Below are 25,967 nucleotides of genomic sequence, written 5' to 3' on the forward strand. Positions count from 1 at the left end.
ATAATTCATTAAACTCTTAAGGACTCATACTCTGCTTTAAAATTCACAACCTACGCCTAGCTCATCACGCTTCAGTACGGTAAACCTGCCACAGCACAGCCCATTAGCCTTTCTTAATAAAAGAATCAATTATCCTACCTTCCCTCTCCCTAATACCTCTCCTCCTAAGCAGTCAGAGCTCTAACTGACAGGCCCAGAACTTCATGTTCTCTGTTGCGAGCCTCGTCAGACGGCAGGATCCCCTCCCCTCCGGTGGCGGCAGGCAGGACTGGCCGCTTTTGAGGCTTGTTCCTTTCCAGCCCAGTCACTAGGGCAAAGAGAGCAAAGTGACCTTCAGTGGAAAGTAGGATTGAGGACTGCTCTCAAGACCCCTCTGGCCCCTACGTAAAGCTTTTTGTTGAGTCTAGAGCTCCACCTGGCTTCACTTTCAGAGAGGGTTTTGAAAAATTGGTATTGTGGTGTTTGCAAAGAATCAACATGAGGATAAGACCTCAATCCATTATCTTTTTCACAGCTAGTGAAATGGAAGACAGTAAAGGTCAGACATCTCTGCATTATAGGTCCAGACTTTCAGAGTTTGTCATAAGAGGGAGCTATCTGGAAACAACTCCTGGAAGAAGTAACAAAAAAACAGATTAACTGAAAACTTTGAAACTTCGTAAGTCATGGAATTGGCACACACTCCCTCTCTTTTGTCAACAATGAAGTGGCAGCAATCATTACAATTAACCACAGAGGTGACCATAAATATACCGGGGAGATAATTAGGGGCTGGTCTATAAATTTTTCTATCTTTGCAGAGATGGCCTTATGCTGTTATTTTTAAACTTCCAAAAATGCAGGATCCTGAGCCACTGGGAGAGAGAGGGCTGGAGGTATAAATAGGTATATTACAAGGACCAAATATATCCTTCTCCATGTAAGTACTCCACTATAACCCATGGAGGTCAGATATATGATTAAATAGGTAACACCTTACATGGAGAAAGTTTAAAAATAAGATGCAGGAAGTCTTAAGATACCTAATTTTTGAGGATATCAGGCAGCCAAGGTAAAGTATAGAAAAAGAATAGAACACCCTCCTCTCTCAAAAGCCACGTGTGGGTGTAATGAGAAAACACCTTGCATTCAGAACGAGAACTATTGTAGTTTAGGCTACCAACTAAAGGAGCTGGCTACCAGAAGCTGCTCAGGAATGGCTGCTCTACTGGTAGTTGAGGAAGAACAGGAAGTTACTGATTGAGTCGGGCAAAACCTCTGCCAGATTAATTTCTTTCTGCCCTTTGGTTGTATGTTGTCAGGTCCTGGATGTCAGGGTTGTTTGGTCCTAAACCCTTGGATGCTAGCTTCTCTGCTCTCCAGCTAAGGATAGTGCACAGGGGGCTTGGGGAATTTATAAAGATGCTTTAATTTCTCTGCCTTAAGCCTACTCTTCTCAACTCCCCAGTTCTGAGAAAGCAGTATATTTATACATGCAATGGAGGGGTGGGGTGGGGGAATGTTAATTAGTGGAATGACCCATCATGGAATAGGGTTTCAAGGCTGATACCTATTGGTAACCGCTTCAGTTTGTCATATCCTTGCCCTACAGCAAGCTCTTTAGCCTGTTGCCCAGAAACCTCTCTCATCTCTGTATTAGTTCATAGAAGCAAAGAATACTCTCAAGACAGGAATCCATTTAAGAATATTTTATTTATCTCTTCAGATTACATGTTCATTATTGCTGATCTAATACAATCACTTAGACATAAAGATTTCTAAGAGCCTCTTCAGAAATGGTGATCCTTAGAGGTTTTATTTCCTTTCAGTTAGATGACAATGAGAACTAGATGGTTATTTATATATATTTATATATATGTATGTATATATAGTTTAGAACTTGTCCATATATGATTTGCTGGTGTTGCCTATTTTCTTTCAATAATTTTCCTTAATTAAAAAAAGCTTAATGCAACAATGCATTCGAATTTTTTTTTTTTAACTGTGACAAAGTTAATTTTGAAAAAAACCATAGGAGCAGCAATTTTAGATCTGTTCAGAGAAAAGCTAAGCAGCAAAAAAGCTTTGCAGGAGTATATGGCCATGGGAGCCGTGCTCAGATGGGAGGATAGGATGAGGAGGTAGGAGGGCAGAGGGAGTGTACCAAATATGTTTCTTTAAAAAGAAGAAGAGAGAAAGAAAACAATTTTTTCATTAAGGAGACAAAAAAGACTTTGAAAAGTAGCACAAATTCATCATACAAAATGGTAAGTATTCCCACAGGCCAGGGCCACATAGAGAGATAATTAGTTTTCTTTCCCATGCTTCCAGATACCTAGGATGCGTCTAGGTGAGAGCTTGAGGGAAGAAGACACATTTGCTCTGATTCCAAGGGTAGAGGAAATAATGACCAAATTCCAACTAAGAGAGAACCCAAATTCTCAGGAGGCCTGTCCCTCCTTCTTCTCAATGATTGACAACACAGGATCCCCAGAGAGAAAGAGAACAAGTCATCTGGAATTCAGAGGCAAATACCTCTTATGGACAGCAAAACTAGCAACGTGACCAAAAGCCCAGTGTGGCTCCTTTTTCATTTGGAAGGGCATGTTCTGTCAGGAACAGCTCAGAGAAAGCTCCGTGGAGAGCCAGGCTTTGCTGAGAAACAGCAGGTTATGACTTTTGGCCTAAAAACATAATAGGCTAGAGTTTAGATATCTGCCTACGGAATTTTCTCTAGATCTAAAAGTACAAAGATCTGAATATTTTGCAAAAGGGATCCAATTAATTAATACAAAAATAACTGGTAAGCAAGAAAAAAAATTAAATAGCCTCGTGGAATTTTCAGCACTTATGATCTTCTTCATGAAAGAATATAGCCATGTATGTGGCTTTTTCCCAGTACTTGCTAAGACATACTTTATGATCTTCTTCATGAAAGAATATAGCCATGTATGTGGCTTTTTCCCAGTACTTGCTAAGACATATGACCTTTGGGTAATCAGACTGTATGGGCTGAGCCTACATGGAATCTAATGAAGCGAACAGTCATTCACCTACGGTCCTCCTCCCTGCCTCCAAAAGGAAGAGCGCTTCCAGAGGGTACACAGGAGGAGCAGGGTGAGTTGGAGAAGGTGGAGGTTGGGGAGGAGATTAGAGTGGGAAGGTTACAGTGACCCTGGATAGTCTGGTGTTTTCTTGAGTCACCTTGGTCTCAACTTAGAAGCAGACCAGGATAGGAAAACAAAACAAAACAGGAAAACTAAACAAACCTGAGAGTCTAATCAGGGTTGGAAGGGGGGGAGGGGGAAGGCGACTCACTTCATTCAAGATTTGTAGGGCCAGTACAAATCTAGGCTTTTAACTCTTAGATCCAATCTGGTTCCATTGGAACCCTAAGACCAATAGGTCTGTCTCCAAAAGGAATCAAACTCTTAGGTGGGACATAAAATTTCAGGCTGCTCACATTACTAATTGTTTGTAATGTTGGAGTTACTCAAGAAATGACAGGCCCATAAGATGGAAAAGGCCAGAACATAGTAAGATATCCCAACAGAGAAGAAATACAAGACTAAATTACATAAACATCAGATTTCAATTTCATCAATAGCTGAATGTCTGATAAAATTCAACCTAACCAAACTGACTTTTATCATCTGGACACAGTTCACAGTGTCATCTCTATACAGTTAGTTAAGCTGCAAAGATCTTCCCAGGAGACAAATAAATACATTCTGCTTCTTTAGGGTGTAAAGCTGTGGGCCTGAAAGACCTGTCCCATTTCCAAAGCCATACACTCCAAATCCCTTGGGAAGTATGCCTTTCCCTGCTCAGTTTCAGAAGCAGTTTTAGGCAATAAGAGGAAGTTTCAGGAAGCAATGTTTCGCATTTCTGAGACAGTGTCAATTTGGAGAGAGCTTCCTGGGAAACCATCCAGTTAAATGACAAGGAAGTACAACCATGGGCCTCAGTAGGGCTGCCTCCCACTTCCCGAGCAGAGAGGGCAGTTGGGTTAGAAAGATGGCTAAACAAATGTCTGACAAATATCAGAGATGCTGAGGAAATAACGGAAGCACATTCCTCTTGGAACCAGAAAGCGTTAAAATGGACAGAAGTACTTGAGATGAAAGGAGTCCCAGGTACAGGAGACTTCCAGTAAGCACAGGATAGCTGAGTTCTTGGGGCAGCTTGCCAAAGCCCTAACAATCCTTCCCAACCAATTTATAAAGAAGGCAGTGACAATGATGATGGCTGGGAACCCAGGCCATGTTAATACAGTGGCTTCCAAAAAGCCTCATCTGGGGACAAACCAAAGCTGAGAAAAGCAGCTGTTGAAAATGCATCCCAGAAAAATCCTAGGAAACAAGGAGTCCGGAATCCCGGGACTAACTCCTGAGCCTGAACAAGAGAAAAATGACCACCGCTAAGGCTTCCGTCAATGGGAAATAATGCAAAAGCTGCACTGGGAATGGTTACCCATTCCTCTCCTTCCTCAGCCTGTCCTCCACGGCTCTCACAGCCCTCGGGGCAGTAACCACTCTGGGCCAAGGCGACAGGCACAGGATTCTAGATTTTAATAAATAAATAATCTAACATATAAGGTGAGCACGGCGGGCAGCTGATTAGAGAAGCAGCTTGCTGGGTTCCTTCCTGTAGAGGAGTGGAGAAAAGGCTTGGAGTTCTATTCCTTAAAACTTCTTCTGGCTTGAGTTACAGGAACTTAATACCTGGAGGGAAAAAGAAAGATGAGACTGTGATGTTATCAGCTTGTGGGGATGCTAGGGCATGAAGTGCCTGCTTAGAGGTGTACTAGGGAGGCAGGGACTTTTCTGGAGTGTATGGTGAGGGTACATAATTGTGGTACTTTTTCACATCAGTAAAAAAAGTCAGTATTTCTTTATAAAGAGGTAAAAATCATATCAAGAAGATGAAATGAATAAAGGCAAATTCAGGGAAGGGAACACTAATGTCTTGAAAAACCCTCAAAGAGTCTTTTGGGGGTGGCAGTGAGGGAGGGTGGGTTTATTTTTCTGAGTCCATGTAAATATGGTGATGATGCAAAGACCAATTCGGTCTTCACCGCCCAGCCTCCCGTTTTCTAGGGAACCCAAGGCACCTGTAGTAATTCGGCTTGAAGGGCCCATTCTTGTTGAGTCCCAGATACTTGGCCTGCTCATCTGTCAGCTCTGTCAGGTGGGCATCAAAGGTGGGCAGGTGTAGGCTGGCCACGTACTCATCTGGAACAGAGCACAGAAGCCCTGGCTTAAGCATTCATGCCTCTTGTCTGACTGTTCTCTCCATGTTAGGCCTTAAAAAGTTGAAAGACACCTTCCAATTCTTGGAGCTGAATGAAAAACGCTTAACTTTTCTCACTGGCCCTTAGTTCTAAGGAATGTTTGTTTGAACTTTGAACCCATAAACTTTTCAAAGCCATTACCTTTCTTTCTTCAAGCTGCTTTGGTCTTGGACCTTTCCTTCTCCTCAGGGAGAAATGAAAGAAGTTGGCCTTTGGGTCTAAAAGCAAGGATGGGCTAGTGGGAGGACTAAGAAATGGGAAGCTCCAACTTTAGTTCTGCCTCAAACTCTATACCTCGAATCACTCAGAAAACTAATATCTGGTAAATCTGAAAGGAATGACTAAGAATAATACTACACTGTCTGTCTTATTTTCAGTGCTTTTAGTTATCTTATGATTTGTTTACATTCCCTTTCCTGAATGCATATAACTTATTCAAAATTTTATGTCATTTCCTATGTATTTTTAGTTTGGTCTCCCTAACTTCACCTGATATTCAGAATATGGACTGCTCTATTTCTTTTATAATCTTCCAAAGTGTCTACTCAAGGAAAACATGTCAACTTCTAACAGCTGCTTTGCATTTAGAGCTAAAGCAAAATGAAACCAGAGCTGGTTTATTCCCCGATCTTTGTGTCAGGAGCTTATAAACACACTGTTTCAGTTCAGGTGCTTGAGGCAGGTTCTTTAAAAATTTAAGACAGTTTAATGTTTCTCTTATACAAAACACCCACATAACTAAACTTGTCATAGAAGCTATTCTGAAGCTTTCTTTTGGCCTGAAACAATGGGCTAAGAGTTAGAAGGCGTAGTATGAAGGTGCTCCTGGTCTGAGAGTTTGGTAGGGGCTGCCTAGAACTGGAATAAGTCAGATGTTGCAAGGTAGGAGATGATTCCTCTCTCTCGGGGAAATCTTGTTCTTCTTTGAGATTCTTACTTACAAGATACTTGATGAGAGAAAGCTCTTAAAATGCAGGCAGGTAAACAAAATCACAGCAAAGTGTCATGTCTTTACTGGAGCAACCCATGTGGAACATGGGATCAATCAGCTGAGGATGGAACCTAGGAATTCTAGCTCCTACTTTACATGATAAACATCTCTCTCTCTCTCTCTCTCCCTCTCTCTCTCTCTCTCTCTCTCTCTCTCTCTCTCTCTCTCTGTCTCTCTCGCTCTCTGTCTCTCTCGCTCTCGCTCTCGCTCTCTCGCTTTTTCCTGTCCTTAAGAAACATAATGCTCCCAAACTTCAGTTAACCTCTGATTCTGAACTACTTTGGTAAGGATGGGATAGAAGAGCACATACTTACCCATTTTCTTGGGCAACAGGTAGACATCCTGCTTATAGCGACCCTCAGGAGCATTGTAAAGCTCTATCAAGGCAAGAGCCTAGAAAAACAGAGAGATGGAAAGCTGATGTGCCATTCACAGCCATCAACCCCATACCAAGTAAAACCCTGATGGTGTCAGGATCCTCTCCAGGCCATTCTGGAGGCCTTACCTGAGTAGTAGCGGTAATTGAGAGCACAAATGTAGGCACTGTAGAGCAGCTCAGGTTCAGCAGACGGCCCTGGAGAGCAAGGATTATGACACAAACTGGTTAGAACCAAGTCTGCAGCCTTTGAGGGGTGAGGGAAGAGCATGCCTGCAGTTTCCAAATACTTCCCAATAACATTGCTGGGCAAAAAGCAGGTGTTCAATAAACAGAAATTAATTGATTGACATTTAAATGAAACCATAAAAAGTTCTGGAGAATTTGATGAAGGAAGCAGATAAAAGATCTCTGGATTAGGTAAAAAAGATGGTCACAGATACTGAGTATTAGGCCAGCCTTTCAATTTCCTACTTTCTACAGCGGAATATTCTCCTTCCAAGGTATTGACATTCTTTTGAAAGACTGTCCTTACCAATGATGTAGTCTAATCCAGGGGAAACTCTCCAGACTGAGAGGAAAAATTTTTTATTTTTTTTATTTGGGAAGCTGTGATGATTTCTGTGTTCTTTCTCAGTTTGGTTCCCCTAAATTTAAGGGCTACCCTGTATTTTGAGTGGATGATTCTGACACTAGAAGAGCTAGAAACTGTCCTCAATGCCATCCTTTCCTACTTCGTTACCTAGAAAGCTTGAAAACCCTTTTTGCTCAACCACAGGCACCAAAAACAATTGGTGACTTGCTTTTGTCACAAGAATGACTAGATGGACCTTCCAGGGCAACGAGAAATAAATCACCAGACAGTGGGCTCACATCAAAGCAATTAATGGATATTTAACAACCTGTCCCTGTACAAGTCCTTTCTTGTAAAGAAATAATTCAGTCCCTTTATAGATGCTGTAAAGTATCTGAGAAGGTGAGATAAGGTGAGGAAAGTTAAAGAGAACAGGAAGGACACTCAAACTTAAAAGGCCAATGAAAGTCAAGACAAAGTCTGAGTTAGAAGAAGCCAGGAGAGGGAACTATCAATCATACAACCAGAATACAGCTGAGTACATACTGCATGTTTGGCTCAGTTCAGGGGCATGGACACTCAAAAATGGAATCTATCATAAAGACATGACCTACCCAGAGCTTGCCTAAGATAGTCTTAGTTATAGTCAGAAATATCTACTTTGTGCTTTCTGATTAAATCATCCCACAATCAACACTACCTCTTTGTAAGCATCACTCAGAGTGGCATGGGTTCTATCCATTAATTTCTTTCAGTAATAGTCATTATCTGACTCAGCCTGTAGAGTGACATAAAGAGACAGGATAATTGGTGAAAAGTGGGGAACCAAAATAGTTTCTTAATTGCTAAATGAAAAGACCTTTCACAGTTAGATGTAAAATCCATTGGTAAAGTAGTTAAGCTGTGCTAAAGAGAAGTTGAAAAGTATGAGAGAACATGAGGAGGAGGAGATCTGAGCATTGCAGTCTCTCCTGTCAGAGCTGAATCTCTCTTACCAGCCTCAGGTCTTACCTCTGCCAGCAATACTATCCTCTTGCCATCAGGCCATATTACATGGTCAACTTGGGACCTCACTCGCTCCCAGGTCAGTTCTGGTGTCCGCAGACTCGCCTGAAATACATACAGCAAGCACATCATCAGCTAGGCCAGGACCCACTTGGTGGACGAAAGTGTTGAAGGGAGCCATTTCAAATAGCAAGTTGAAAGGAACAACCAACATGCTAGATAGAGAATACCTGTCCTGGGTTGGTTAGGACTGTTCCATTTCAGGAAATTTAATCTTAGGCCCAGCCAGGGAGGGATCACTCAGGATGTCATTCCACAACATATACAGTACGCCCACTCTCTGCTGAGCACAGTAAAAGGTGCTATGGGAAATACAAAAGAAACCAAAGACGTGGTTTCTGCCTTCAAAAAGCTCTTATGATGGCTAGGGACACAAAACAATACATATGTGATGGGGGAAAAGCCTTTAAAATACTTACAAAGCAACATGCAAACAAGTGCAAATTAATACAGTGCAAACTGAATACATAAGTGCCAAAGAGACACACAAAAAAGGAGGTTCAGAGCTGAGTGAGATTAGTTAGAGAAGGCTGAACATCCTAAACATAGCATGCTAGGGCCCAAGTTCTGCCCTCATGTCCCAGTGTCCCAGGTTCCACCTTCTGAATGATGGTGGTTCACCCTAAAGTTACAGAAGCTCTGTGACCTCAGTGCACATGTGAAGTAGCCTTTAGAGAAATGCTTAATTGTAGAATAAAGCTCCCGATGGGCTCACCCTCCTTCCATTTCTGTATATTGTATATTCCGAGAACAAGAGAAGAAATGTTAAGTTTATTAACAGCAGCAATCAAATAACAGTAATAAGGTTAAACTGAAGACAACTTCCTTCTTCCAAAAGGCAATGCCTAAAACAGAAAGTCCATATTCTAAGAGCACCTATTGGATCATGTGGTAAAATTGAGTATTTCTGCCAAATAGTAGTTTTCAGACAAAGAGAAACACTTCAGTTACACAATAATAATTTATTGAATACATACTATATTCTAGACTCCGAAGTAAAGGACACTATTATAGGTGAGGCTATGGACTCCTCTACTAGAATGTGAGCTATTTCTGGATAGGGAATGTATCTTCTTTACATTTTTAGCCTACTGGGAAAGATAGATACATAATGATATGTCAGTATATTCAGGATATTATTAGTCATCTGGGTCCATTTATAAGGTAAATGGGAAAGAAATAAATTTACTGAAATGTCAAGTTCAACCTTTCTAGAGGGGAATTTGGCAGTGGCTAACAAAATTTTATATGTACACTAGAGGCCCAGTGCACGATATTCATGCACTGGGGGGGGGGGGTGTTTGCGGCCTGTGCCCTCTTGCAGTCTGGGACCCCTTGGGGGTCCTTAGCCCTGCCACGGAGGCTGGAGAGGCTCCATGAGCCTGGCTTCTGGCTGAGAGGCACTCCCTGTGTGGGAGCACAGTGATCACCAGGGGGCAGCTCCTGCACTGAATGTCTGCACCCTGGTGGTCACTGCACATAATAGGACCAGTCATTCCCCCATTTGGCCAATTTGCATATTAGCCTTTTATTATATAGGATAATCTTTGACCAATCAATTTCCCTTTGAAGGCTGTATCCTCTACAAACACTTGCTCAATAAAAGTGCCCAAGAATGTTCATCCAGTGTTGTTTCTAATAACAAAATCTAAATCAACAAGGAAATGGCTAAGTAAACCAAGATAATTATATACAATGAAATATTATATGTTTTAAAAAAGAAGTATATCTATATGTGTTAACATGAAAACCATTCATTATGAAGTGAAAAAATCAAGTTGAAGAACAATATACTATAATCTCAATTATGTAAATTTTTATTTCTTACTTTAAATGTATTTATATTGTTTGAAATGTTAAACTAAGCAAATATTACTTTTTAAAAGTTTTTTTTTTTTAGCAAATGTTACTTCAAAATTAGAATTTTATAAGAAATTTTATGAGTACTATAAATAGAGTTAAAAAGAAATTTAAGCAAACATAATTTTGAGATGTTAAGGATATAAATTAAGTTAGAAATATCACCATGGAAGGCAATAACAACATAGAGCCAAGAGATGCTCCTTGGTGACACTGGTACTTATTGATTGAGATTATGGAACTTTAAAATGGCTATGCTGCAAGCAAAATACTCAAGGATCAGTTTTAAAATGGGGTTTGAAGAGCTATCCAGGCAACTTCAATAACCTACCTTAGGGTCTTTTATTCACCATTCTCTGAATAGAATTCTTAGAAGGCTTGCTCTTCTTGCTTTTTTTTCTTTTTCTTTTCTCAACTCTTGGCACTAACTGACAATAACTGTCTATTTTTTTAAAAGTGTATTTTTATTGATTTCAGAGAGGAAGGGAGAGGAAGAGAGAGACAGAAACATCAATGATGAGAGAGAATCATTGATTGGCTGCTTCCTGCCCCCTATTGGGGACTGAGCTTGCAACCCAGGCATGCACCCTGACCAGAATTGAACGCGGGACTCTTAAGTCCGCAGGCAGACCTACGCTCTACACACTGAGCCAAACCGGTTAGGGCGACTGTCTATTTATTTATTGTCTGCCTCCCACATTGGAATATAAAACCCAGGAGAGCAGGCATGTTGTTCTCTGCTATTCTTCAGACAAACCTTGGCACAGAGCAGAGGAAGCATTCAATACAAATTTGCTAAATAGTGAATGAACATTCTGGTTTCAATTATTAGTTGATTTTGCTATTTCATTTTACATTCCCTATGACACTTCCATCAAGGTAGAGTAACTTAATTTTTCTAAAGCCCTTCTGCACATCTCCCTTTCTAGACTATTTGGTTTAGAAAAGCACAAAAAGAACTGAGAGTTGTCCTTTGACTGATGTACCTGGAAGATACTGAGGCTACCTAGCAAATACCTGTAAAACTAGGCCTACTCTGAACACAGGAGCCAGGGTGATCTTTTAAAAATAAAAGCCATTCCTTGAGAACAGAAGTCAGACTGTTATAAACATTACCAGCACTCCCTATTTCTCTCAGAATAGAATCAGCTGTTATAATGGCATATGAGACCCTATAAGGTCTGGCTCATTACCTCTCTGACCTCATCCTGCCCCTTACTCATTCTACTCCAACCATTCTGGCCTCATTGTTGATCCTCACACAGACAAGCACCCTCCTGCCTCACGGTACTTATCTGACTCTTCTTTCATCTTGAACTACTCTTCACCTAAAAACCCATGACTAATTCCTTCAAGTCTGCTCAAACATCACCTTCTCATAGAGGCTTATACCTGACTCCTCTAATTAAAATTGTAAGTTAGCACTCTATGCCCTGGCTTATTGAGTGTTCAGAAGGGAAAAGTCCTTTCTCCTTCTCTTAATTAGAAAATGTCTCATTAAGGCTCAGAACACGACTACTACTACTTCCCTTAAGTTTTTCCCATTTGAGGGGCTCTCTAAGCAGATTAATCCAGAAAAGTATAATCATGTGCTAGGCAGTTTTAGAAATATTAATATCTTAGACCATTTAATAAAAGGGCAATATGGCACATAAGTGAAACTTAACCCAACCACAACCACAACAAAAAGAACTAACTAAATGATTCATAAGCAAAATATCGTTATAAAACAGAGTAATGGAGCCATGCCACTCAAAAACATCAAGGGTAGAATAGGCTTTGGTGGGTTGTTTGTCCAGCTATTTTTATAAATAAAAAAAATAGAGCACAGAGTTAAAAAGAGAAACCATTTAAAATAGATATTATCCAACAGGTTCTCAGTATATCAACTGGTCCTTACCTGGCAGTGCTGAAGCTCAATCAGAGCAGCCCTCAGTGGAGATAAAAGCATGCTTTGCCTGAGCCATTTACCCAAAGAGAAATATAGTTGTGCCAGAAAAATGCCAGAAAATATTAAAAACAGAGTGAAAGTCACACTGAGAAATACTTTGGTAAGTCTGAAAAGAAATAAATAACACTTCTATTAACTTACTTGGGCAACTTACTTGGACCAAGTGTTATTTTGAATTTGAAAATTTTAGGGTGAATATAATAAAATTAGAGAATCAAATTTGAGGAACATGTGCTACTGAGTTGATTGTGGCACCTAGAGATCCAATTACTATAGTTAGAAAACAGTTAAGGGCAGACTTAGCCCAGTGAAAAAGGGAGAGAGAAAAAGAAACCATAGTATTTGACAGACACAGTCAAACTTAAGCAATGTTCTCATTCCAGCCCATAGATTCCTCTTCCTCGACTTATTTCCTTAATCAACCTATCTTACCTTTATGGTAAAATTAAACATTCCCAGAATACTGAATACCATTTTATAAAACTGGCTCACATTTACTATATCCTTTTTGTAGTACTGAATTTACTTAGCTCTCAATCTTTTATAAAAACTGACTCACATTTACTATATCCTTTTTGTAGTACTGAATTTACTTAGCTCTCAATCTTAAACGTAAGATAAAATGGTTTACAGTGTAAACAGATATCAAGCTTGGGTGGAAGAAAACAATCATTTTAAATGGTTAAGTTGAGACAAAGAAGCTTCATATTATCTACAAGCACAGATCACAGAGCTAGTAAGTGAACAGACTGTGGGCAGCGCTGCCAGGACAATCATGTTTGGGGTGGCTGGTGACCCTGCTCTTTCTTCTTCCAGTTTGTTCCTTGGCAAGGAGGAAAGAAAAAGCCCCCAATGATGAGTTGCTTGATCTTACCACATCAATCTCTGTGTTGGAATGTCCCATGTTACAAACAATGCAGCTATTCTTCATCCGGTCTAAGTGCTCTCTGGTTACCACATTCTTGTTACCTAAAAAACAGAAGAGATAGCCACATAAAAAGGAATGAAGCTGGACTCCTACCTCACACCATATTTAAATTTTAACTTGAAATGGATCAGAGACCTAAATGTAAGAGCTAAAACTATAAAACTCTCAACAGAAATGGCATAAATCTTTCTGACCTTGGAGTAAGCCATGCTTTCTTAAATATAACATCTTAAAGCACAAGCAAGCAAAAGAAAAACTAAACTGAACTACGTTGAAATTAAAACTTTTGTGCTACAGATGATAACACCAAAAAAGTGAAAAGACAACGCACAAAACAGGACAAATATTTGCAAATCATAGAACAGATAAGGAACTTGTACCCAAAATTTATAAAGCATTCTTAGCTCAATAATAAAATGCCAAATACTAATAATTGAATTAAAAAATGAGCAAATGATCTGAATAGACATTTTTCAAAAGAAGATGTGCCACTAAGCACATTAAACGATAAATGAATAAGTAAAATGTGGTATATCCTTAAAATGGAATATTAATTTAGCAATAAAAATAAATGAAATATTGATACATGCCACAACATGGATGAACACTGACTGACATTATGGTGAGCAAATAAATAAATAAATAAAAACCAGTCACAAAAGACTACCTACTGTATGATTCCATTTATATGAAATGTCTAGAATAGGCAAATCTATGAAGAGAGAGAGAATACTGGCTGCCAAAGGTTGAGGGCAGAATGAGGAATGTCTGCTAATAGTAAGGGTTTCTTTTGGGGGTAATGAAAACATACTGACCCACATGGCTCAGTTGGTTGAGCGTAGTCTCACACACTGAGAGGTTGCCAGTTGGATTGCCGGGAATGACACATGCCTGGGTTGCAGGCTCAATCCCCAGTAGGGGGTGTGCAGGAGGCAGCCAATCGATGTTTCTCTCTCATCTATGTTTCTCTCTCTTTCTTCCTCTCCCTTCCTTACTAAAATCAATAAAAACATTAAAAAAAAAGTCACTGAACAGTATATAGGGTGAATTTTTTCATATGAGAATTATATATCATTGAAAAAATTAGATTGTGGTAATGGTTGTATGAGCCTATAAATTTGCTAAAAAACAAACAAACATTGAACTATACACTTAAATGGGTGAAATCTAAGATATGTGAATTAAATCTCAATAAATTTATTTAAAAATACATTAATGGATTGATGTGAAGCAAGAACAGTTTCTTGTGGTCCTTCTTCTCTGCCCCCAGCTCTTCTTGATCCTATATATATATATATATTTTTTTTTTTTCGTTTTTAAATATTCTGATTTCCCCCCTCTAAGATACAATTATAAAAGAAAACCAATGTTACAACAGTTTATGGTTCTAAGATAAAGATAAAATCTCAGTCTAAGAAACCCAGCCATATCTTCATACTCCTCTCTAAATTTCAAAATCTACCTCTTTGGAAATCAGCACAACTACATTTCCCTATTTCTCTATGAGTTTTGCTCAGCCTTGCTTTAATTATAGGGACTATAGAGAAACATACATCACTTTTGGAGGTAAAATAGAAAAAATCAAATGTACAAATGTAAGATCTGGCTTCCCAAACAAAACTCATCTCTAGCAATCTCGTAGGTGGTTGAAGATCATGGAGATACAGAACAAAGCGATGGGAAGAAACCTTCCTCTATGAATGACTTAAAGGCATACTTTTGGTCACGCTAAAGAGATAGGAAGAACGTGAAAGATTGACTGGTTTTGTAAACTGCTATCTCTGGCTTTTAAGTTTGGTTTTGTTCAGAACATTTTCAGTCATTTTTCATTTGTTCCATAAAGGCATTCTCAAGTGCCACCCATTTTATGTTATAATCGTACCTGTACAGGTAATAACAATATCCACTTGTCGGATGACCTCATTCAATTTCACCAGTCGAAATCCATCCATACTGTAGAAATAAAGCATGATCAATGAAGCTAAAAGGCAGATGGGAGGTTTTTGCTATAGAACCTCAAAAGCAACATTACCAAGTTGCTTTGATACATACACTGTCATTTCTTGATATAGCTGGACTACTCTGAGCAGTGAAAAACTCAAACCATTTCTTTAGTTCATTCAAGACAGAAATAAAACATTTTTTCACATCACTGGAACCTAATTCTTCCTGATAATAGGGAGACAATGTTAAGCATGGGATTCCTCAATTAAGTTCCTATAAAGTGCCATTTTAACACTGAACCTACTCTCCACTGAAACTGCTTCTCTCCAAGATCAATCATCTCCTGAATGCCAAAGTAAATTTATTTAGTCATATATTACTTGATTTCCTCTAGTACATTAAACATTATTTGTCTTCTTAAATCTATATACTGCTTGGAGTACATACTGTTTTATCCTAGTTTTCCTACTTTCCTGATTGCTCCTCCAATCTCATCAGTCTTTAAATGTTGGTACTCGGTAAGGTACTCTTTTCTCTCAGCACTTCTTCATAACTTTTCCTGGCTATAAATGACCCCTCATAGGTGGCTGATTTACACATCTATATCTTTAGCTTAGATATCTCCAAAACTTCAGAGCCTGGATCAAATTATCCACTAGATAGCTCTTCCTAGATGCCCCATAAGGATCTCAAACTTACTGTATTTAAAAAGAAACTCATTATCTCTTCACGTCTCTAACTCTACTTCTTCTTCTATATTGTCTATATTGATTATTAGCATTATTTGTTCACCCAACTATATAAGTCAAATAAACAAAATGTCTGAGCCTACTGCCTCTTCCTAATTAAGGTTGTCACCAAATCTTTTACCTAACTTCCTTAAAACCTCTTGAATCTGTCCCTTCCTTGCCATACATGCTGGCCTTATGTTCAGGTTTATTTTTTGCCTGTATTACTACAGTAGCTCCTGGTCCAATCTCATCACCTCTAGGTTTATGCCTCTCTAATTCATTTTGCAGAGTGGATCATGTAACTTGGATCACGTAACTTCATTGTTTAGAATGCAACTTGGATCATGTAACTTCATTGTTTAGAATACTCCAGTGAGATTGCCTGCTCTCAGGAAAAGACCCAAATAATTATACTGATATATGATTATCCTAACATAGGATTCCTCTCTCAGATATACTCCTCCCAAATTTACCCTATAGACCAGCTACATCAAGCTTCTTAAATATATTATACTCTCTTCTTCCTTGGAAACTATGGAATTTACTTCCAAACTAAGAAATCATTTACACAAGTTTCAAGACTCAACTGTACTGACACCTCTTTGAACCCTACTTCCTTGCTCTTTTGTTAGATATTTCTCTTTTGTGCTCCTAAAGGAGCATGTGCTGTTTACCTTCATCATAGCACTTACTATATTGAACAGTGGTTATTTGTCTGTGTACCTGTCTTCTCTCATTCACTTATTCATCCTTAGCATAGAGCATAGTACCAGATATATTGTAAATGATCATTTTGTGTCTATAATTTGAATCAGTATATCAGTGAGTATTAAAGCAGGTTCAGTTTTCTCTAATGAACCCTGAAAAGACTAGAATGGTGATAATTTCCAAAACCAACAACTCTGTTGGGGAAATCTGTGGGTTTATGGCCAGGATGTGTGAGGAACAGGACAGGTAGGAATGGTTGTGATAAAATCTTTATGTCATGCCTCAATCTATCCTGGGCACTTTCCTCTGGAGGATTAATGGTAAAGACTGGGTGGGTAACCCAGGCTATAGACACTGGGGCTTTGCAGTAGTTTTCAGGGACAGTGATTTCTCCATCCTGTTGAGGGTGGCAAGAGATAATTTTAATAATAACTACCATTCAGTGAGCCTTTATTATGTAGCAGCAGCTCTGTACTTTTTATAATTACATGACTATTATATGACTATAAATTATATAATAAATATATAATTATGTTACTGAATGTTCACAACCCTTTGAGGTAGGTAAAAGTACCCACATTTTACATATGGTAAAGAAACTACTCTTTTTTAAACTTTTAATTTTGGAATAATTTCAAATTTAAGAATTGTAAGAATACTACAAACATCTCTAATACACCTTTCACTCAGCAGATTTTATCCTGACTTTGGATCTGCCTGCTGTGTCCTTCTAATTAGATTTAGGTTATACATTTTTGGGAGGACTATTGTAGAAAGTGCTCTTTTCAGTGCATCATATGAGAAGGGACCTGGTACCAGCCTGAATCTTTTTTGATCTTTTTTTTTTCCAAAGGGAGGAGGATTATATGGAGAAAATAAGGAACTACTTGTTCTCTAGGTCAAGGCAGGGGGTACTGCCATAGGAATTTTAAATTTTAGCTTCTCTGATCGTCTTTGTTCTCTCTTAGCAGAGCTCCTTGATCTCTGAAAAATAGGTGCTAACAGTTAATGGCAGTCTCTTTCAGGATCTGGGCCCCTCTAAGTTAAAATGTGTATCAACCAGGCCATTCTTTGAGGCAGCTACAAGATCACATGCTAGATGGCGGTGTACGCTTACCAGGCTTGAAGAGCACAGATGGGGTCAATCTCTGTCACATACACAATGGAGCCCATGGCTTTCAAGGCAGCACAGCACCCCTTCCCCACCTGAAAATGGGAGAAAGAACACATATTAAGGAGAGTCAACGAGAAAACAGTTTCTCCAAGTTTCTGGTAAAGTGTACCCTACTTTCCGCCCCCAAAGGAATTTCACTCAATATATTCATGCTTGGGGAAAAATAAGAAAAACAAACAAATGAATGCAGTTCATAAACAAACTCCTAGTGCCTGCTTAGCACATGCACGTGCATATGAAACACCCACAGTCACGATTCGTAATAAAAACTCAAGCTAAAAGAACATCACAAACAGTACACTGGAACAGTCAGAAAATCAACTTAAAAAATGGCAACAATGAAGAGGGAAAAAGAAACATTGTAATTGAACCAGAGAGTCTCTAAAGTTATCCCACTCCCCCACTAAAGAGATAAATGATAAAGTGATAAATGTCCATACAAATGAGAAATTCTAGTTTATTTTAGCAAAATACATTTAAACACCCAGTACATAGCTGAAAGGGTAAGCCTTACCTCTCCATAGCCACAGACCACCACCTGCTTTCCACCAAACATCATGTCTGTTGTCCTTTTAAGTCTAGTGGGGGGGAAAATCACATCAGAAAAGTCTTTTCATTTCTCCCTTGAGATTAGATTGGGTTCCTTGTTTTCATGTTTCATGGTGTGTGTTTTTTCCCCTATTTTGAAAGAAAGCCTGGTTTCATCCTAGATAAGATATTTAGTAACTAGAAAGGAAAGGTTTAATAGATATGTATTTTCTCACTCCATGCTATCCAATCAATTGCATCTGTATGCGAGTTTTTGTTTTTTCTTTCTTTCTTTTTATTCCCTTGTCTTGGAAGTAGTGCAGAAGGGAAGCAGCTACAGACTACAAAGTAACTTGTAAAAGCAATATACACAGGGTGTCCCCAAAAATGTACACATACTTTGGATAATTATTAATTCCAATGGGTTAAGTCTGAAAAGAAAGAAACATCAATTGAGTTATCAGCTGTTAAAATGTGTATACATTCTTTTGGGGCATCCTGAATTTATTACACAACATTGGGAATATCTGGCTTACTGAAAACATACTACCGGTAGCTTATTGAATTAGACACTGATAGATCAGCACTACATTTAGCAGTATCATAATGGCCAACAGGTCCCACTTTAATTCAATAGGGAGGACAAGATGGAGAGGAGCTTTGAAACACGCCAACACCGACTACATGAGATAGTGAGTTTTCTGGGGCGGATTCCTTCTCAGACATGTTCTACTTCATCTCTGATTCTCTATGAACTAGAATAAAGATCCTTCCTGTTTTCAGAGTCTCTTGGAAGAACTTGTAGGAGCAGTTTCTGGTTTCTTTTTAGGTTCAATCAGTCTCCCTTTTCTAGGAATCCTTGGCTATGCAGAAGAAGGTTTTCAACTAAAGCAGCCTATTCTGAGATAGACAGCTACTACAAATATTTGTGGGTCTTTCTACTCACTGATCTGTTAACCTCTGCTGTTGAAGAGTCTATAAATGCCCCAAAGGCAAAGTAGGAATCCTGTTTTTCTGATGATTTGACAGCTCCACTCAAGAGGAACCAGTATAACTCCCTAAACCCAAATAAAACAATAATATTAAGTGAAGAGGCAATTCTTGAGTGAAAAGAGTAAGTCTAGTCTGGCTGGACTACCATATTCAAAAGTCAGAGCTTCAGAGAATGGTCCCGGAAGGGCTAGCAAGGAAAATCAATAGATCATATTTCTGAGCCTCCTTTGCTTTGACTACCCTCAGGCCTTTCTGCCTCTCTTCCCAACTACTATGTGTAGTCTTTCCTGAATACAAATGACTGTGTGGTGGGAAGGAAACTTCACCAGTCCTGCTACTCTGCAAATGATAAGCTGACAGACCTAGATGGATTTCAGTTAGGTAGCAATTTCTCTGTCATCTTAGGGACCCACATTTGCCTTAAGGTTTGAGGATAAGGGGTAGAAAAGACCTCAGTCAAAGAAGGACCTTTTTGAGGGGCGGGGCGGGGGTGGTGGTGGTTTAGAAGGAGCTGGAAGTGACTTCTCTGGTGGTGTATGAGTCACGTCAAGCCTCCTACTTCTAATTCTTCTAGCCCCAGGATCCTCTAGAAGGGTTCCTGGAATACAGTCTATTTTATGACCTGAAACCACATCTGAGATATTCTTAGTCTTCCTATCAGGTGGAACCTCAGTCTCCAGAAGACAAGAAATGACAGTTGGATGACAGATTAAATGAAAAAGTGATGGCTGAGTCCTTATGGGCTCCTTGCAGGGACCTGGTCAAAAGACATGATGGCACCCCATACCCTTTCCTGCCTCCTGTGTTTTATTTTCCTTTTTCTCTGAAAATGTTATAAGATAAATGAGTATTTCAGACATTTTTGGTTTAATATAAACACAATTTTAGCATCAGGGAAAAAAATTTGCACTGCTTTTTGGCATTGCAGACCAGTTTCCGAAATGTCCTCTAGAAGTCAGTGGGGCCATTCTCACATACTAGCTTATGGTGCAGTGTGCAACCAGCTCTTAGAACTACAGAAGCTCAATCACTAATCTTTTCCTCATATGAACTCTCTTTTGGGCTGAATGTCCTCTGTTCCATTGCAGCCTTCTCTGGAGCATAACGGCCTTTTCCTTAATTCCTCCTGCACTCAACTCCTCTGACAGGGACAACTGCCCATGACCCAACTGGGAAGTTTCTCATCACCTGAAGGTGCCAATGAGCTCTTACTACTCAGCAGGTTTTCTGGCAGATAGTTGGTTTCCTAATTCTTCCTTAACATTAACTTCCGTTCCACTGCGTGCTTCTTACTTCACTCTCATACACATCTGCTATTAAAGAATCTTTCTTACCCACCAGATAAACACTGCTTAGAAGGGACTCTTTCATTTTTATGAACTAGTGTAGGTACCTTTCTGTATCTTTTACTGAACCCAGTATAGACAGATTTTAGGCTCACAGATTTGAGAATTAAAAAAATCTACAAGATACTTAGCTGTGGATAAATAGATATTTTAATGTATATTTAGCCAGATTATTATTAATTTTATCAGGCCCAAGTCTACTTACATTACAATAACACTTAAATGTAGACATAATTAGGGACAGTTTAAAACAGACTGATAGACTGAGAATTCATTTAAATGTCCAATGTGTCTGATAATACTATTGACACAAAGGAGTAATAATAATAGTTCAAATTTGCATTGAACACTCCCCAAACCAAAAAAAGAGTTTCAGCCGAAACCAGTTTGGCTCAGTGGATAGAGCGTCGGCCTGCAGACTGAAAGGTCCCAGGTTCGATTCTGGTCAAGGGCATGTACCTTGGTTGTGGGCACATCCCCAGTAGGAGGTGTGCAGGAGGCAGCTGGTCAATGTTTCTCTCTCATCGATGTTTCTAACTCTCTATCCCTCTCCCTTCCTCTCTGTAAAAAAAATCAATAAAATATATTTAAAAAAAAATTTCAAAGTAAAAAGCTTCCCTTAAAATCTAACTTACTGTACAGTAAATTATAAATTGTAAAATTTATAGAACCCTGTACAGTAAATTCTGTACAGAGTTCTAGAAAGAAGAGCAAGGAATTAACATTGAATATCAGGATTTATACAATATGTTATCTCATTTAATCCTCAAAATAACTCCATGAAGCTGGTCTTACTGTTACAGTTTAACAGATGAGGAAGTAGGAACAGAGAGGTTAAATAACTAGTCCAAAGCCTTTCAGTTAATAAATGATAGAAGCAATAGTCAAACCAAAGTCTTTCACCAATGCCTGTAATGTTGCAGACTGCCCGGGGTCCAGATTTGTTGGCAATGTGACCCACAGGCCCTTTCTTTACTTTCCCAATAACCTACCCTGTTTCCCCGAAAATAAGACAGTGCCTTATATTAATTTTTTCTCCCAAAGTTGCGCTAGGTCTTATTTTCAGGGGATGTCTTATCTTCGGGGAAACACGGTATATATGATGGGAACAACTTAATGGTTTCAGACAGGGAATTACTGAGTCTTCCCAGCAAGAATGAAGTTATGTCAGGACACAAGTGTGGAAACAGAAACTGGGTTTTGGAACAACAGAGTATTTGGTATATATCTAAGTAGATTTTGTCAGACTTGAAATCATTACAGATTTGAAAAACTAGAAATGCCTCTGAGAATTGACTCTTTGCTAACTACAATTTTCTAGATGGTGAGAGAATTATATGATAGTTGGAGCTTAAGAACTGGCAATATGACCTAAATAGAAACATCAGGAACCTTTCCCAAACCATCAAAGATACTTACTTGTTTACAATGACTTCACCAAGTTAAAAGCTGCCATCAATAGACAGGGGCTAATCTGATCATTTATATAAAATAGATTTGCTTCTAATAGTTATAGCAATGGTAGCTCTGGGTTATAAAACCTGAGTGTGATGTGATGTGATGTGATTCAGAAGTGCTACATGAATAATTTTCAAACCTAAAACACTGAGGACCTCACTTCAACAACTCAAGCTCATCACAAAGATAATAAAAAATTACCCATCAAGAATAGATTCACGGCAACAGTAGAGGTTGTCAAATTTTTGTTTGGTGACTGAGTCATTCACATTCATGGCTGGAACACACAGCTTCCCAGCTTTGGATAGCTGGTACAGCCTAGGACGAGGGGAACAAAGAAGAACATGAAACAATGAGATACTGCAGTCTCCTGTCAGTTCATATCCAGTTCCAGAAATATGTTGACTAGGTAGGCATGACAGCATGAGACATGAGTAGTTTATCCTATTAGTATATAGAAAGAAATAAAGAGTATCTTTCTAGAGTCTATATAGCTTAAAATAAATATCTTTAGTCAGAAGACATGTGGGGGAAATCTCTAACCAACCTCTACATTATAAGAATTAAAATATAAATTTTAAAATTGCTTATTAATATTATTCACCTTTTTAATTATGAAAAATTAACTTTAAGTACTATTTTAATCAGCTTAACAATAACCCACAACCTTCGGACCAACTAACTTTAAGTACTATTTTAATATCACTACTCTAATGCAATAATTTTAACTTCCAAACAGTCTCAATTTATAATTTCAATACACATATTTATAAATATGCATATCTATATATATATATAAAAGTTTTATTTAAACTGATTCAACTAAGAATCAGAACCAGATGTTTTATTCAAAATTCATCTCTTTCAAAAGAATATGAAAGTACAGCTAGCCTATAGTTTTGTATGCTCAAAAAGATCACAAAATTTTGAAGCGGTGATGATGGTTATTCAGGATTTACTTCCCTAAAGCTTTTATTTTCATACTTTCAGTTCTTTCTGGGTGAATAATAGCTAGAAATGATTTCAATTTTACTCAGGAAATTATTTCTCCTTTGAGAAAAAGGATCCCAAATCCTTGCTTTCTACGTAAGAATGTATTAAGGCCCAGGTTTTTGTCTCTTCTGCCTAGTGCTAGATCCCTAGCACAGTTCTTAGAGCTGTTCCTGGTTCACTGTAGAAGTTCAATAAATATCTATTGCATAAATGAATTCATCCAAAATAAGATAAGCAGTCATTGTGTTATAATGACTAGAAAATATGAGGACCACATTTATTCCCTACCCATCCCTGCCTTCACTAAATTAGGTTTGTTATTTGTGTTATTAATTAAAAAAAAATAAGTGTGTAGACTCCGATCTCATTACCTCATTGTGGGTTCCAGTTTTTAACCTAATGTATTCCACAGGTATGTGATTACAAGAATGTATGTCTAGGCTGCATAAAACCAGGTATGTCCATGCCAAATCTTACCTATGAACTCCAGTTACACTCTCCTCTACTATGCCCTTGATCTTCTTAAACATGTTGGGATACTTCTTATAAATCCAGTGAGTTAGATCCCCTCCATCATCCAAGATCTGCAATAATAAGCATCAATAATGTCATTCATTTTGCTGAAGTCCCTGTGTTCCTAGTGCTTCTCTGGGTCTTGAATCCCAATTTCCAATAGTCCATTCACAGATATTTCAAATTTCCCACATGGTTATGTAAGGTAACTTAAAGCCAGAATGGTGACCAAACAGTTATTAGACTGTCGTAAAAGACAATGAGGGATGAAAAACCAACTGTAATTTTCATAGCCAAATGACTTTTCACCTAATAAAAGAAAATACACAGCAATATAATGAGGATTTTCTTATGTACTAATAACTCAAGTGGTTATCAAAATCATTACTTCTTATTTTTTAATGTTTTATTTATTGATTTTAGAGAGAGAGGAAGGGGGAGAGAGAAACAGAGGTTTGTTGTTCTATTTGTGTATGTGTTCATTGGTTGCTTCTTGTAGGTGCCCTGACTGGAGATCGAACCCACAACCTTGGTGTATTGGGAAGATGTTCTAACCAACTGAGCTACCTGGCCAGGGCCTGACTCACTAGTTCTTAAATGTACTGTAAATATTCAGAAAGCTTAAATTTGATATGAGAATATTTCTATTAATTACAGTTAGTACTTTAAATATAATCAGTCAAAACTTGGTTTAAATAGAGTCAGATAATTAGTCTTCTTCCCAGAACAATGGCTCATAAAACTATATTCATTATTCCTTTACTTCTTCCAGAGTACAGGCACTCTCCTACCCAAAATATTAGGCAGTACTGTAAGGTTTTGCCTAGCACAATCTCACACTTTCTATAACCAAATTAAAAATAACTAGGGAACTGTGCAGCACGTAGGTGTGCAAGCAGGCCTCTGAACAGCTCATAACCATTTCAGGTTGGGATTAAAGAGAAACACAATGCTGTGCCCCCTGCTCTCATCACAGAGGAAAAGTCTATGAATTATAAATAAGCTAAAGAAAGATCAGCTTTGCATTCTATTAGGCACCAGGCTGTGGCATTTCAGCCCTTCGCTTAGCTGTTAGAAATGCCTGGCAGGACGTTTTCAAGTTGTTACACCTATCCTCCTGCAAAGTCCCACAGAACTAGATGCCCTCTACTGGCATGCACCCATTTTGCAGTTCATCAATTATCAACTCTACTGCAAGTGCCAAAAATGCCATCCTGGACTTCCAGGCACACAAAATCCCCAACCTCACATCTACCACATGATCTCTTTTTTGCTTCTGCTCTTGCTATTGATCTGACTCAACTAAACCTTACTTGAGAGCAGGGATCCAAGATAGAGCTTCCACTAAAATGCTGCACTTGCTCCATTTTCTCCCAGAAGGAACCTCAGAACAGATGTGAGAAACAGAAAGGCTCCTCTAAGTTTCTCTTGCCCTTTCTGCATGTTTGAAATCCCTCATGGAGTTTTTCTGTACAGCTTCTGATTCCCTAACCACACAAAAGATCAGACACACACACACACACACACACACACACACACACACACAAAAAAAAAAAAAGACTGACCATCCTAACTGGTCCGGCTCAGTGGCTAGAGTGTCGACCTGTGAACTAAGGGGTCCAGGGCTCCATTCCAGTCAGGGGCATATGCTCAGGTTGTGGGCTTGATCCCCAGTGGGGACATGCAGGAGGCAGCCAATCAATGAGTCTCCTCACTGATGTTTCTATTTCTCTCTCCCTCTCCCTTCCTTTCTGAAGAAAGAAAGAAAAAAAAGGAGCAATTGTAAGCTCTTTGTCTTAAGTCCCACTATTCTCATCCACTTTTCCCTTTTAACACAGATATCTAACATAGGTAGGTAGATGCTATTTCTAACATGTACTTAATGAATGTAGCCCATCATTCCCACCATGTAACTCTATTACAGAAAATTCTTGTCACCAGGGAATCTTCCTGAGGTTGGAAAGCAAGGAAAAGTAATAGATCTTGACAGAATTCAAAGAGATATAGGTCCTGTTTTCTGGGGGTGACAACTGTCTTTATCCTTGTATTAATCTCTTCATTATCCTTTTCAGCAGTTCATGCTGGCGCTATAGTCTATACAAGCTTTCTGGGAACAGTCTCATGTCCTCCTCGTGTTCATGACTTTAAATTACTATTATATTTCCAGTAGAAATCCCCTGGCATATCTTCTTTATTGCCTGTCAGTCATACTCCCTCCTATAACTGTTGGAAAGAGCCGACTCCTCCCCCCCTTTCAGGATATGAAGGCTTTAACGCAGCTTCCTCAAACCAACTCTTGGTGCCCCATGACCTGAATCACAGAATCCAAAAAGATAGGCTGCTTTTTTCTGCTGTGAAACAGTGAGGCCTGCTCTGCAGCATTCAGCAGCAAGCAAGAGCTGTGCTACAGCTTCAAGGATTCTTTTTTCAGTTGAATTTCTCTTCTCCCTCAAATGAAAAAATGTATGTAAAGTAGGAGTGCTTCATACTTTGTGCAGTTTTTTTTTTCTTTCTTTGCAAATCTAATATGCTATCAATCTTAAAGAATTTGATCTTTAAAAA

At 38.8% G+C, this 25,967-nt stretch overlaps 1 protein-coding gene across 3 annotated transcripts in view; it reads right to left on the reverse strand.

Annotated features, from left to right (window-relative positions):
• Positions 1-1,673: 1,673 nt before the first annotated feature.
• The window catches only part of AHCYL2 (adenosylhomocysteinase like 2), a 140,126-nt gene continuing 115,832 nt past the window's right edge, over positions 1,674-25,967 (reverse strand). For 2 of the 3 annotated variants that reach the window (XM_084897641.1, XM_084897640.1), the window contains exons 7-17: positions 23,370-23,476; positions 22,101-22,217; positions 18,089-18,152; positions 17,518-17,606; positions 14,900-14,970; positions 12,964-13,058; positions 8,225-8,323; positions 6,769-6,837; positions 6,578-6,656; positions 5,093-5,213; positions 1,674-4,703 (exon numbers count right to left, since the gene is read on the reverse strand). In XM_084897641.1, coding sequence (XP_084753767.1) covers positions 4,697-4,703; positions 5,093-5,213; positions 6,578-6,656; positions 6,769-6,837; positions 8,225-8,323; positions 12,964-13,058; positions 14,900-14,970; positions 17,518-17,606; positions 18,089-18,152; positions 22,101-22,217; positions 23,370-23,476 — 918 coding nt within the window. In that variant the 3' untranslated portion in view covers positions 1,674-4,696. The remainder of the gene's footprint in view (positions 4,704-5,092; positions 5,214-6,577; positions 6,657-6,768; positions 6,838-8,224; positions 8,324-12,963; positions 13,059-14,899; positions 14,971-17,517; positions 17,607-18,088; positions 18,153-22,100; positions 22,218-23,369; positions 23,477-25,967) is intronic. The other variant, XR_014796214.1, reaches the window with a different exon arrangement.

Source organism: Pipistrellus hanaki (assembly GCF_964339955.1).
Source record: "Pipistrellus hanaki genome assembly, chromosome: 10".
NCBI lineage: Eukaryota > Metazoa > Chordata > Mammalia > Chiroptera > Vespertilionidae > Pipistrellus > Pipistrellus hanaki.